General features: G+C 54.9%; 4 protein-coding genes across 4 annotated transcripts; 2 read left to right on the top strand and 2 right to left on the bottom strand.

Moving 5' to 3' along the window:
• Window positions 1-3,329: 3,329 nt before the first annotated feature.
• On the bottom strand, window positions 3,330-6,163 carry CGCA056_v003103 (uncharacterized protein; the record flags this gene model as incomplete). The annotated part of the gene is made up of 3 exons (XM_037318360.1): window positions 3,330-3,422; window positions 3,478-6,072; window positions 6,128-6,163. 3 exons carry the CDS (start codon window positions 6,161-6,163, stop codon window positions 3,330-3,332), a joined length of 2,724 nt encoding a protein of 907 aa, XP_037182414.1.
• Window positions 6,164-7,946: 1,783 nt separating this feature from the next.
• dsc2 (DSC E3 ubiquitin ligase complex subunit 2) lies at window positions 7,947-8,807 on the bottom strand (the record flags this gene model as incomplete). The annotated part of the gene is made up of 2 exons (XM_037318359.1): window positions 7,947-8,492; window positions 8,553-8,807. The coding sequence occupies 2 exons, from the start codon at window positions 8,805-8,807 to the stop codon at window positions 7,947-7,949; spliced, it is 801 nt and encodes a 266-aa protein (XP_037182415.1).
• A 966-nt stretch (window positions 8,808-9,773) lies between these two features.
• Window positions 9,774-10,960, top strand: CGCA056_v003101 (Dehydrodolichyl diphosphate synthase complex subunit; the record flags this gene model as incomplete). The annotated part of the gene is made up of 3 exons (XM_037318358.1): window positions 9,774-9,995; window positions 10,052-10,311; window positions 10,363-10,960. The coding sequence occupies 3 exons, from the start codon at window positions 9,774-9,776 to the stop codon at window positions 10,958-10,960; spliced, it is 1,080 nt and encodes a 359-aa protein (XP_037182416.1).
• Window positions 10,961-11,873: 913 nt separating this feature from the next.
• Window positions 11,874-14,149, top strand: PHO23 (Transcriptional regulatory protein PHO23; the record flags this gene model as incomplete). Its single annotated transcript, XM_037318357.1, has 3 exons — window positions 11,874-13,066; window positions 13,136-13,977; window positions 14,028-14,149. 3 exons carry the CDS (start codon window positions 11,874-11,876, stop codon window positions 14,147-14,149), a joined length of 2,157 nt encoding a protein of 718 aa, XP_037182417.1.
• Between the last annotated feature and the right edge of the window lie 77 nt (window positions 14,150-14,226).

The raw sequence follows: 14,226 nt of genomic DNA, 5'->3' as shown, positions 1-14,226 counted from the left end.
TCGATGCCTGTCTCGTCTCTTATTTTTCATTGCTGAACGGCCCTGCTGCCATCAGTGCCACACTGCCACGCCCCCCTTTGCCCACTTGCCAGAGCCCCAACCTTCCAGCATCAACCGTTTCAAATCACATCACTGCGGGATCTGGGCCGAGCTGTGGCACCTCCTCTTTTACCCGTCTTTTCCGTGTCTTCTAGAAGGCTCAAACCCCTGAGAGAGAAGCCCTTACGCTGTTCTCGAGCCAGCATCGGGGACTCCGCCCTTGAGGTCACCATGTGGGTGGGCAAGCGTGGGTCCTTGGAGTCCAATCTTTTTTTAATGTCGTTCAGTTGCATCTGCTCTGCCTCAGCTTCAGCTTTTTTGGCGAAGCCCTACAGTCAACGGATACGCTCGCCACCAATGCGTGTTCAAAGCGACGCAGCATTTGATGGTCTTGGCCCTCCTCATCCAGGCCCCGTCTCCATTGAATCCACCAAAACGTGTGGATATGACTCTGCAGCTTTGCGATCAAGGCCTCCATGCCAGCCATGACCTCAGCTCAATTCTTCAGCATCGACTCTCGCTTGCCGACAGCGAGTTTCACCAGGGTTCGTTCTCAGAAGCTTGCAAGGGCTTTTGTGACTAATGAGAAGGGAGATCTCCTCTATTTCTCAAAAGATGCCATAGGGATGCAGTTTGAGGGCGGTGAGCAGCCAAGTGTTCACGCCCCAGCCCAGACGCGCTGCTGCGTTGACGTTCCATACGCAACCTACATATGGTTGTCTTGCTGTAAAAGGCCGCCAAACTGCATGAATACCTCACCTGCCGTGATCACCGCCATTTGGGTCGTTCCTTTTCCCACTTACCGCTTCTCCCCCATCGTGCATCAGACTTTCTCTGTCCACATTGTCATTGCCACCGCCTGCTTGCCTGCCTGCCACGCCTCCATCTTCAAAAGGATGCCCCTACAAATCTGGCAAGTCTCCATCGTGACACGTACGCCATCAGGAACACGCTACAAGCTCATTGTCTTTGAAAGACTTCGCAGCCAACCCGCCCCCCTGGTCGTGCGCTACTCGAGTCTCGGCTCCAATCAAAGATTGTCAGCCGTCCGGTTTGGGCCAGTGGCTCCGCCGCCCTACAGACAATGAAGATCGGCAGCACCATTGCTTCCCCACCAAATTTCGATACCAAAGCGGCGTGGAAACAGAGTCGCAAAAACTCATTTGCCAAAGGGCAACAAGGCACTGACGGTGCCTGATTCGGGGAGCGCGGTCAAAGAGACAAAGACGAGGCAAGGGTTTTCTTCTCACTTCCTCTCCCCCATGCGTTGGACCATTCGGTGCCAACACCAGCCCCGGCACTTCCACCGGCACCACCACCCCAACCATCCTCCCAAATGACCCGTGGGACCTTGCCTCACCTTGCCGCACCTTGCCGTATCGTCATCTTCGCGACGATGGGCGTTCCCGAGGAATCCAGACCTTTCGGCGGATTCGCAGATCTCATGAACCACGCACACCAAGGCTGCTTTTCTTAATGTTCACGGTTCATCCCCCCCTCTCCTCTCTCACCCCCGGCTCCTTTGGGTAATTACCTGCCCTGCCATTTGAGGGCCGCCCTAAGCCCAATATTGTGTCATGCCTTATACGGCCTATGCCAGGATTCGAACATCACATCCAATCTGGCAGGCCGAAGATCATGCTCGTTGTCGATCTCGAGCTTCATTGAGCAGCGATTTGCCGCCCTGTTCCCTTTGTTGAGGGTCTTGCGTCTTGGGGATCAGTCAGGTGACCATCAAGAATGTCGCAACGGAGACGGGTCCGGTCATATGCGGCAGGCGGAATTGAGGGCGCGCGATTCTATCTCATGTGCTCGACACGTTTTTTCTTTACCCTTTCTCTCTGGTCCCATTGCGGATTGGCTTCCGGCGGAGCGGGCGGTGGCCGCGGCGCGCCCATCTCGGCTCCACCTTTTCGCCGTGGGATGACGATATCACATCCAATTTTGGGAGGGGCGAAATGTTTACAGATGCGTGATCGTCTTTCTGGCATGCTCACGCGGGTCCGGGACGATGGCTTTCGTGTTGAGGGCGGGGGGAGAGCGCGCGTGTGTGTGTCCCCGGCATGTGCTCTTTTGTTGAGAGTTCCGAAATGAGTGGTTGCAGCTCGATGATGATATGCCTCGTGAGGTTTTTGGATTTGTGAAGCTTCCTGCTGTTCCCACTTTGAGTGCTTCATGTCGTATTCTACGATTTGTATTGAACTGGTGCCCTGTAGATCCTGCTCAAGGCTGAAAATATTCTCTCTCCCTATACGAGAAGCACTTATCTCTGCGGCAGTAGGGGGTCTGGCACTGACGTATCTGACTGACCATGCAGGCATCTTGGTCGTGAGTCTTGCAAGGAGAGAGAGAGAGAGAGTGTGTGTGTGTGTGTGAGAGAGAGAGTCCTTGTAGATATCCAATCTGCTTCAACCCATATTTCATAGCCATGAGTACGGCCAAGGCTGAGTGAGGGTAGTGAAACATCGTCAGACTCCTGCTCTGGACTCGGGTAGACAGACGCAATGAGGCTGAGGCATGTCTGTCTGCTGGACCCAGCAGCCCAAAGCGGTATTTGCATAACTAGCTGAAGGGAGCTGGCTGACCTGTATCACGATCCTGCCGGGTTCCCGGGGCTTACGCGGGATCGGCCATGTTCGTGATAGTGTGAGTAAGCTTGATGAATCCGAAAAGACCATGTCCAGCATTAGCAGCAATGCAACTATGGAGTAATCCTTTTCAGATTCATCGGATCACAACCTCAACATAGACGGAAGCAGTGCAGCAGCCCGCTGAAACACATCATTTCGACACGTGAGGGGCACAATCGTTATTAGGTCAAATAATTCTGGTGATGGTATTCATTCAACCTCTTAGTTGGGGTGTTTCTCTCCTAGTCAAACTCCTGTCATCTCCATTCTCTGTCGTATGGTATCCAAACTACTACACCAAGCTTCTGTACAAAACATAAAATGGGACCAACAGCAACGGCATCCAACAGTACAAGCCGGAAGGCGTGGTATCCAACGTAAACAACAAGGTAATATCTGTCCCCCTTTTCTCCTTTTTTCTATGATCCCGCTATGCAAAATAAACAGCGACGCCGGCTGGAGAAAGAAGAAGGCCAGCAAACTTGTGTGATAGACTGGCAAACGTAAACCGGTGATCGTCTCCCCGTGTCTAGTGGTACATGTGTAGCAATGATTGATATTGATGTTGGAGAACTCCGCGTAAATGAAAATGAAGGCGTAAGTGTGATACGACGTGGGAGAACGTGGACGCCGCTTGTATTATTGTCATGATATGGTCGATTATCTCGGGCTGAGGGGTGACCGCCCGGGGCCCTGGGACTTTTTGAGCTTCGACAGCTCTTCCTCGAGTCGTCTCCTCTTGCCTTGCTCCTCCTGCGATGCTGATTAGTATGCTGGTGATAATTGCAAGAATACGTTTCTGACTCACCCTGAGGTCCTCCTGGAACTTCTTCCTCTCCTCTCTCATTGTAGCCCGGAACTGTTCGCTGAGCATAGTGGCTCCAGCACCACGAGCACCGGGGCTTGGCACCACCTTGAGCCGCTCCGCATCGAGCTCTTCCTGCAGCTTCGACATCTTGGTCCTCGAGTTGAGAACCTCGGCATCGAGTTGATCCTTGAGAGAAGCCACCTCGCCCTCGAGGCTGGACTTTGTGGCCAGCGCATCGTCAAGTTTGGTTTCAACGTCGAACTTCTCCTTCTCGGCATTGATCGTCTCAGCCGTGATGTTCTCGAGTTCCTTAAGAGTGGAGCTCAGTTCCTCCTTAAGTTTGTCGACCTCTGACTTGAGCTGCTCGACCTCGACGGTGCTCTTAATAGCCGCGGCCTGCGTCGCTCTCTCCTTACGAGAGCCGTACGCGCCGTCAAGCTCAGCTTGCGCAATGGTCAACTCAGTCTTCAGCTCGACAATCATCATGTTGAACCGGTCGAGCTCCTCCTCCTTCTCCTTGACTTCCTTGCTCTTGGCCTCGGCTTCTTGCTGCTTCTCCACAGCTGCCTTCTCTGCCGCCGCCAACTTGGTCTTGAGCAGAGAGACTTCCTCGTTTGCCTTTGAAAGCTTGCCGTCAGTCTCCTGGACGTTATTGTTGATGCCCAACAGCTTTGTCTCCGCCTCTTTGACGCTTGCCTCGAGCGCAGCAATTTTGGCATCGCGCTCCTTGATTTCATTCTGGGTCCTCGCGGAGCTAGATTCGTTGGCCATGCGTGTGACATTCGCAGTCTCAGCCTCCTTCTCCGCCTTGGCAAGCTTCGCCTGAGCCTCTGTAACTTCCGCCTCGGATTGCTCCAACAGTGACCGAAGCTGGTCGAGCTGGTCTTGCTTAATGGTCAGCTCGAGGGTTCTCTCTTCATCCGCCCGCGCCTGGGCTGCGCGGAGCTGGTCGAGCTGATCCTGTTTGGCCTTCAACTCAGTGTCCTTCTGAGATTCTGTCTTGTTGCCCAACTCTCGTTGCTGCTTGATCTGGCGCTTGAGGACTGACTTTTGTTCCTTCAGGCTGGTGGCTTGGCTGTACAACCATTGCACCTTGGTCGAGAAGGCCGACAAAGAATAAGGCTCGTTTGTATCGATGTTCTCGTCCTCTGACATGTCGGCGTCCTCTCCCATTCCTTGCTCCAGTCGCGTGCGGCGGCGGTCTGCCTTTTGCTTCTGGATGCTGGCGAAGCCGGACTGGATAATATCCCACAAGCCCATGAGGACTGCCTCTGTCTGTTCGTCGTCCTGTTTCTTGACCGCTGTTTTGCTGGCGGTCTTCTTCATCTCTTCCTCAACAACGATCAACGCATCTCGCAGGTAGTCGAACTGCGCATCTAGGCCTGCGTTGGGGACCTCAGGGAACTCAGGGTCAACCACGACTAGAACGTCACGCAACTTCTGGTTTAGATCTTCGATGCGTCCCTCGGCTCGAGTAAGAGCAATGGAAGACGCCGCGGCTGCAGACTCCGCATCCTTGAGACCGTCGGACGACTGTCCTTGCAGTTGCTGTTCCTCCCTGACCACCATGAGACCCTGCTCTAGATATTCGAACTGGCTTCCGAGTGCAACCCCAGGCTGAGCTGGCGCAGGCGGCTCGCGGAAGCCGCTGTTCTTGGCAGGATTAAAGTTTACAATTACCTCTCGCAAAGAGTTGTTGAAAGTCATAAGTTTTTGCTCCGTATCCGTGACAGATTGTAGTCGCTGTGTATTCTCTTTTTGCAAAGAGTCGATTTCAGCGTTCAAGGCATCAGCCTGTGCCCGAAGTTGTGCGTTCTCGTCTTGCAGCCTGCTGACCGCATCGGCTTGCGCACGGAGTTGGGCATTTTCCTCCTTGAGTCTGTCCGCCTCATCTCGCAGCTGCTTGTCTTCAACCCCAGGCGCCTTGGATGGGATATTCAGTGGCGTGACCTTGGGTTTTCCGCGAGAGGGAGAACCGTCGAGGCCCAAGTCTTGAAACAGGCCATTTTCATCGAAGAAGGAGTCATCCCCGGGGACCTCCATGCTGTTGCGACCGTTGGTGTACGTGTACAGACTCTCAGGGCTTCCCGGGATTCCGTTCATGATTTGCGCCGGCAGCTGATTTACGGGTTTCTTGGAAGCCTTGTGTGTCAACTGAAGGATACCAGCGGTATGCTCCAATAGACTTCGTTGCGACTCAATCAGACGTTGCTCGAGGTTCCGCAGTTCGTTTGACAACTCTTCGCATCGCTTCTCACTAGCCTGCCGTTCAGCCTCGGCCTCTCGCATGGATTCGCCCATACTATTGCGGTTGCTGCCGATCAAACTCCTCCTCTTGCCAGCGTCGGGCTGCGAATAGAGCCTGGCCATGGAAATCGCGGCATCTCGGTATTTCGTCTGGATGGCGAGGTTTGTGCGTGTTTGCTCCGTGCGCAATGTCAGGGACTGCACCTGTTTCTTCAGACTATCCACCTCTTCTTGCGACAATATCCTGAACTGTTTACTGTCGGTCAATGCCGTCTCGGTCAAAAGATGGACTTGGATAGGGTCCTTGAGGTCGACGAGGGCGGAACTCGGGGGTAGCTTCGTGTTCATCTATGATTTGTTAGAGGATGGCGCGCGGCCGGCAATACAGATAGGGCAGACTGACTGGATTGACACGCAGTGGCGCCGCAGAGTTGTCCATCATGTCTCTCCTGTATTCATCCCCACCGCGGCCAGGCGCCCGAGGCGGCGAGGGCCTCCCCGGGGAATACCCGTTCATTCTTTGTGATCGACTGTAGCAAGAGAGTGACTCGTCAAAGCATTATATTAGGGTGAAAATCGTTGAACCGTAGAATTGTTTACGAGGAAGTCGTCGTCGTCGTAGTCGCGGCCGTAGGGAGCATGTTCTTCTCTGGTGCACGAGGTGGAGTCGGCTGAGGGTATCTGAACGGACAGACTTCGAACAACAGAGCAAGCAATGAAAGCTCAGACAAACAATCGCACAGCGTCTTCCGTTTGGGAAGGTAGGAAGTAGTAGAGGAGGACAAAGGGTGGCTGGTGGCTGGCGCGTGGGATTGTGCCGGAGCCCCTTGGTTGGAAGGGAGCAAGGGGGTGTTTTTTACTGTATCGAGCGAGGTGCGAGTCGCAGCCGGAGGGACGTGGATGGCAAGAGGGTCGGTCGTGACACCAGAGCAACCGCTTCGTAATCGCTATCGGCACGGAGATGGGAGGATGATGGAAAGAGCCTTTCCCTGGGGAGGCAGAGACATCCTTTTCTTCCCAGTCGAATGCAAATGCAAGGTGGATCAGCGAAAAGAGTTGTAGTACCAGCAGCGAGATGTGGTGGCCGAGGGCGTGAGTTTGCCGTCCCAAAAATTGAGTTGGGTGACCTGTCGCAGCGGGTGGCAGTCTGGCAGACACTTGACACTACCTAGGTAACCTCACTGTACCTATTCGTACACACGTACCAAAGGTACCTACCTACCTTACACTGAGGTGCAGCCAGAGCACCCCGCCCCCTTGCAGGCCGCCCGTTTGCTGGCGATGCTTCGCAGCTCCCACTCTCGGGGAGGCACTTGCGCTAAGCTTATTTAGGTTCGTCCCTTGCCCCGTTCCTTTCGTTCATCATTTTCCTTGGGCAGCTGCCGCCCTTCTATTGGCAGACAGGTGGCCGTTAGCTTTACGGCACGTAGAGCAGACGCTAAGCAGCAAGTCAAGAACGTGTACTGCGTAAAGGTCACTGGGTTGTATTTTTAGTTTTCTTCTTGGATTGCCTTCCCGCCTTATCCATCCGCGTATCTCTAGAAAAATTGTGCCTCGTCGGCCGCAACATCCTGAATCCTCGTGGAAGCTGAGGTGATACTTTCTTCGGCGACTGAGAGCCGTCATCGCTGTTGCAGCTTGCATAAAATCAGTCTGCATCTGTAATCTGGGGCTCAAATCACCGTAATTTCGGGTTCCTGACGACCGGGATCTTTGAGCCGGGATCACGCCGAGCTATGCCAATTCTGACAGCCACCCGAACCTGTTTAGGCGACGTGCTAACCGTCATCCCAAAAACGGTTCTCGGCCTTACCAGGGCCCTCAATAATATCGATAGACCGAGCAGATCAATGGATTTTCTTTAATGATGAGCCAGGCATGCTGATAAAAATACCCGGCCGACGCATGAGTAGTTGAGAGCCTTGCTTACATATTCATTCTCAAGTCCTTCCCAGCAATTAGGCCATTCAGAGCCCATCCATATAATCGGTACAAACCACAATGCATATATGAATGCAAGGTTGAAGTTGATCTGTTATTAAGTAACTGTTCTGTCAGTCTTTGAGTCTGATATCAACGCATCAGTGAGCTCCTCAGGCCTGGCTTTGTAGGCTGTATCACTACGGCTGACGTCGTAGAGCCGTGACGAACAGTGGTTCGATCGTAACGACAAGAAACATTTATTCCTCTTGGAGTATGCCTTGTTTTTGACTTTTGTTTGTTCAGTCCTCCCGACCATCCTGGCCGGCTGGTCTCCTACGCCCCGCATCCGTATCAATGCCTTGAGCTCCCGAAGCGGTTGCAGTTGACCCTTCACTCTCTAGCCTGCGCTGAAGTCCCTCGAATTCATTTCGCCTCCTCTGGCTCCTGACGCCAACCATCCAGCCGGGAAGACGCCACTTGGTCATCGCGCCTGGCAGAAAGTCGTTCCTCCAGGAGTATCCGACAACCCATCCAACAAGTGCACCAAGCAGAGAGCCAGGCCATTGGAAGAGTGAGAGCTGGATGGCGAGTGCGTAGCGATACGACTTGTCGGAGAAGGTGAGCCCAACGAACTGGTCATTGGTCGGCGGGGCAGCGGATGCCGCAACGCGATATCGGTAAATATGAGGGATCACGGCGTGGTATTGCGCGAGGATCGCAAATATGATCGGGGTCGGCCCCGCAGGCATGTAGTTGAATAAGCCTGCAGTCAATGGCCGTAGCACTAGGGACAGAAATACTGGCGGAATCACGGCAGTGAAGAGTGACGACACGAGAATGAAAGACTGCGACGGCGATAGTCAGCATCACGAGACCTCACGTACTTGGGATTCGGAGTAACTCACGGCGTACTTCCTCGAACCCCACATCTGCTCAATTACCCTCAAGTGGTAGAGAGTCATGGAGGCGAACAGCACCTCGCTGGAGTTGGTGCAGCATAGCTGATATGTCAGCAGCCGCCAGAGCTGATGGTATCGCCAGAGATGGGAGTCGACAATGATGTAGAAGTAGTGCTTGACGTCAAACAGGCTAGCCGCGATGGAGCCTGAGACCAAGCCCAGGACAAGAGTGCGCGTGACAGGCGCATTCGTGAAGGACATGTTGTCGAGGTGCTATCGCATCGTAGCTCGACTTGTTGTCTGGATCACTCTCGATCGGCAGGGCAGAGCAGAGAGGCAGGGAGAGGCACGTAGGTGGTAGGTAGCTCAGGTAGTGGGCGATCCCTGGCGATGGGAAGCTCTGTTCTGCTAAAACCGACTCCCTTGCAGCGCAGTCTCGGGCAGGATATTCCGATACGTGTTGCCTCTTCAGATTGAGTGATTCGACGCGGGTTGAGTGGCCGACGACGTCGTGGATGAATCGAGCAGGCCGTACGGCCAATGTTGCCAGGTGGTTTTTTTGGGCCACTGTCAAATCCACTCGAAGCTCGACGCATGCGGCAGCGCCTGCACAATGACCTTCAAGCTGACTGACAGTGGGTGAGTGGGTTTGGGGAATGACCCAGCCTCGGGTCCACGTTCCAGCGCCACAGTAATGTTAGGTAAGGCAAGCCTCATCGGCAAGGGCAACGTCCCCCCGGTTCAACCCATGGATGACACCGCATGCAACAGCGAGGCTGGAGGGCTGATGGTCGGGAAGGGTGTGGCTTGTTCACCCGCATCACCCGCTAACACGGGGCATGTGTACAGTCTCATTGGCCCACCGCTTTTCTGCCAACTTGTGATGCTCCTGCTTCCCTTCAGCATCCCTGTCGCGACGTATTTCTGTGAGGCGCAGAGCTCTGGGCACACGCCGCCGCCGCTACTTCCAGACTCCAAGCTTCTGGTGGCCGAATGCTGAGATCAAGCGGGTACTTGTCCAAGTTGCCAACAGAGCTGACGCGCCATCACGCAGTGGCTCAACCTGTTCTTGTGCTTTCTTTTCTCTGTACTTGTGGTTGACATACTTGTCTTTTCCTCCTCACCAAATTTGTAACTTGTTCAAGTCGGTTTATTCCTGTCTACAACTGCACAACTAGCCAGCTTTCCCTCCGCCAGAGGTCGCGCCAAAATCCAAGTCTGCAAACCATGTCAGAAATCTTTCTGAACCACATCAGCCGATGGCTGTTGAGCTCCCCGCCCGCGGAGTGGGCGATCAATCAACTGCGCGAACTGCTCATCGGAGCGTTAAAGCAAGGGCCAATTCCCCAACATGTCGCCTTCGAAATGGACGGCAACAGGCGGTATGCCCGAGGCAAGCGTATGGAGACGATAGAGGGCCACCACCACGGTTTTGAAGCCCTTGCACGGGTGCGCATCACTGCAAGCCATTCCTACCAAAATTATGACTGACCGTCGGAGTGCAGGTCCTCGAAATTTGCTACAAGTGCGGCGTCCGAGTCGTGACAGTTTACGCCTTCAGCATCGAAAACTTCAACCGCCCGCAATACGAGGTCGATGGGCTGATGCAGCTGGCCAAGGTGAAACTTGAGCAGTTGACACAGCATGGGGATCTGCTGGATCGATATGGTGCGGCGGTTCGGGTGCTCGGTCAGAGGGATCTCATCCGCAAGGACGTTCTCGACGTGGTCGACCGTGCTGTGGATATGACCAAGTACAATAAGCGGTAAGAAATGCGCAAACTCGGACGCAAGGAGTATTGAGCTGACCTCGATAGCAACGTCTTGAACATCTGCTTCCCGTATACTTCAAGGGAGGAAATGGCGACAGCGATGCGCTCCACGGTGGAAGAGTATATGATGCCCCCGGGCCCCAAGTACACGCCGTTCCCTGCGGCGCGCATTTCGCAAAAGATCATGTCGAAGCAGCTAGACCGACGCGAGCCTCTTCCAACCATTCGCGACACATCCCCGGCACCTTCATCCCGGTCAGACGGCGATGATGGCGCATCATCGTCAACGACCCTGCCTCCAGACTCGCCGTCGCCACCAAATCACCGTCCCGGTTCCTCTGGCGGAATGCGCCTGAAGAACCCGGAGACCATCACAGCCGAAACGTTGAACAACCACATGTACACTGCTGGTAACCCCCCGTTGGATATCTTCGTTCGGACTAGTGGCGTAGAGAGGCTCAGCGACTTCATGCTCTGGCAGTGCCACCAGGACACTCACGTCTTCTTCCTCAAGTGTCTGTGGCCCGATTTCGATCTGCAGCACTTCCTCCCTGTCCTTCTAGAATGGCAATGGAGGCAAAAAACGATCGAGAGAGACGAGAGGCCTAGACAGATCGCCGCTAATACGCGGAAGCTCGCCTAAGCCCGTGACGTCGAATCTGTAACGAGTGGGCTGCTTTCTGATCGATGGAGTGAGCAGGCGTTCTATATCTCATAATGGTCCCTGATTAGGGAAAGCAACGACCTAGGATTCCTCCGGCCTAGGTCGCGTCAACAGCAGGAGGAACGGCGGGACTGATACCAGCATGGCAGTGATTGTAAACCGCATTGATATCCACAAGATTCATTTGTCGATTGAAGAATAAAGTAGATAATTTCAAGGTTGGTGTGTTTAAATATTTGGACTTTGGAATTCCAGACAAAGAAATAGTTCCCCAACTTGGAATGGAACGTATGTTGGCTGCCAAAACGCATCCATCTTGTGAGCCTTATCAAGGTGTGGCGCACGGCGATAAGAAGAGGAGGGATGACGACAATCAATGTGGCTTTTCGCATTTCTGCTGGGCGCGAAATCAGATGGTAGGTCAGTGGGTGGCTGGAGGTGGGAGAAAACCAGGTCTGGCCTGGGCAGTTGTCAGCGGTCCAGGGGCCTTGAGGTTCAGTTGCTAGGAGAGAGCTACGGGGGCCTCAGGCTGAAATGGCTCGCTAAGTGACGGATGGGGTCCCTCAGCCAATCCTCCGCCCGCGGCAGAGCAGATCCCCAAAAAGACGTGGATGATGGAACATCCCGAGGCGTCGCTCTTGATTTTCCTCGCGCACTCCCCTCACACACCGATGCTGTTCAGCACCTCCCGAGCCTTCATTACGACCAGAATGCTCTAGACTGCTATACTCACACGTTATAACCACCTATATTTTGATTTTTGCACGGCGAGACCATTCTAGATCCCCCCTGCCCAGCGCGGCACTTCGTCCCGAGAACTCGTCGCTGCGACCACATCGCTCTCCCGCCCACGACCTCGTACGTTCCGCGCGCCTTGCCGACCGAAGTCGCGATGAAGTCGGCCAAAACATCCGCGGCGGATACGCCGTCCAGCAGGCGGTCCCAGCCTGTTCGACAGACTCGCACCAACCCCCCGCGCGTCTCTTCTGGCCTGCGAGGATCCGGTGGCGGTCGGGACTCGCTCACCGGTGGTTCCTCTTCTGACCAGCCCATCGACATCTTTCCCGCCATTACATACTTCTCCGATGCCATTGCCACCTTTCCCAAAGAGATGGTCCGACACTTTACTCTGCTCAAGGAGGTCGATGCCAAAATCGTTGCTCCCGAAGATGCCCTCTTCCAGCTTGTCGACGCTGCAATGAGCGCGCCAGCTCCGCAGCCCCGACCGGTTAACGACGCATCTAGCAGTGTCGCGCCAGCTTCTGCTCCGATGAGCGCCCAGAACAGCTCCAGCGGAGCCCCTCTCGGAGCCATTGCCCCTCCTCCTGCCCCCTCAACCGACGGCTCCTACGCGACGTCCATATACGATCCAAGCAACCTGCCACGACGACAGCTCTTCCGACAGACTGCTATCAAGATTCAGGAGATGTTGGGTTCACTGGAAGAGAAGAACCACGTCATTTCGACCGCGAATGACGCTCTTCAAAAGCAGCTTGCCCGTATTGACGACGTCTGGCCCCACGTCGAGAGCGAATTCAGTGACGAGGCAAAATGGGGAAGCAATACACACTGGGCATACCCTGAGAACCGAGCCGTCAGCAAGGCCGCACATGCTGAGCGCTCACGACGCGAGGGCGCTGCCGCTATTTCCGCCGCTGCTCAGCAGCTCGCAGAGGAAGCAGCTGCCAGAAGCGACGCGCGGAAGCAGGCGGTGCAGGCAAAGAAAAACCAAAAGACGCAGCACCAAGAGACTGATGGCGACGATGCCGAGGCTCGACCCAAGCCCGAGGCCGGCAAGAAGGGTCACGGAGGAAGCAAAGCACGCAAAGCGGCCGAGACCGCCGCCAATGTAGGCCTAGGCATCTCCACAAATGGAACAACAAACGGGACGGCGCCGCAGCCCAAGAGACGCAAGGTCGAGAAGACGCCCAGTGGAAACAATGTACCCAGCGCGATGAGCACCGTGTTTGGAAACAACGTCTCCAAGGCGAAGACGACAAGTCCCAGAGAGACACCAGCTCCGGAGGGGCAGGGCCCGAAGAAGCGAAAGGCCCTACCTTCTGGTACCGGCCAGGCAAAGAAGAGGTATGTTTCGCTGAAAAGAAGCCTCGGTCCAATTCGATGACATGTTTGCTGACGTATGGCGATCTACAGCAAGAACGGCATTGCGGCCATGTCGCCGTCCGTCACGTCCTCTCCAGTTCTCAGCACTTTCCCCGAACCACCGCTGCCTCAAGGCTCTCCTGCTCCGACCGTCACTCCAGTGCCCCCGGCGCCTAAAGTGCCGACCGTTTCCCGAGCCAAGCAGAGCACTACACAAGCGGCGGTAGAGGGCGGGAAGCAATCTCGGCCGCCTTCGTCTGCGTCGACTAAGCCGAACGGAGCCCCGCCAGCGACGCCCGAGGTCGCGCCTGTGACAGCGACGCCCAAGCCTACGGTCGAACCGCAGCCTGCACCTAAAGAGCCATCCGCACCTCCTGTGCCGGAGATCACGAAGAAGGAGCCCGAGACAACCGAGACGGCCATCAAGCCAAGCATACCAGTAGCGAAGCAGAAGAAGGAAACGCCCAAGCCGGAGGAGCCACAGACCCCGATTGAGCCTCCGCCAGTACCACAGACAGTCACCGCTGCAACAGTGACAAAGAGCGGGCGTGCCAGTAAGCCGTCAACACCTGCAATGGCTACATTCCAGGAGGCGGCACGGCCCAAGTCGGCTCGCAACACCGACAGCACCACAAACAAGCGAAAGAAGAGCAGTTCAGCGGCGGCAACCAAGGCTGCCCCCAAGCCAGCAGATGAGGCTGAAGATAGCGAGGATGCCGAGGATGCAGAGATCAGAGCCAAGCGCAGCTACGACTATACGGAAGACGAGCCTACGTACTGCTACTGCACTAGTGTCAGCTACGGTGAGATGGTTGCTTGCGACGCAGATAACTGCGAGAGGGAATGGTTCCACCTCAACTGTGTTGGTCTCAAGGTAGCACCAAAGGGAAGCTGTAAGTGTGCAAAAAAATGCATATGTGGGCAAAGCTAACAGTTGACGCAGCAAAATGGTACTGTGAGGAGTGCGTTCAGAAGCTGGCAAAGCAAGGCAAGAAGTTGTCCCACAAGTACAACCTGCTCCCTAACGCCATGAATATTCGCAAGCAGCGGGGTCCGCAGTACTGAATAACTTTTTCAATACGACTCGCCGTGCGGCTTGCACGGCACAACGGCAAATAGGGATATGATGATGAGAACAAAGT

The sequence above is a fragment of the Colletotrichum aenigma genome (assembly GCF_013390185.1).
Source record: "Colletotrichum aenigma strain Cg56 chromosome Unknown KSG_Cg56_contig02, whole genome shotgun sequence".
In the NCBI taxonomy this organism is placed as follows: Eukaryota; Fungi; Ascomycota; class Sordariomycetes; order Glomerellales; family Glomerellaceae; genus Colletotrichum; species Colletotrichum aenigma.
Note: the sequence above shows the minus strand (reverse complement) of the source record. Positions and strands in the feature narration are given on the sequence as shown.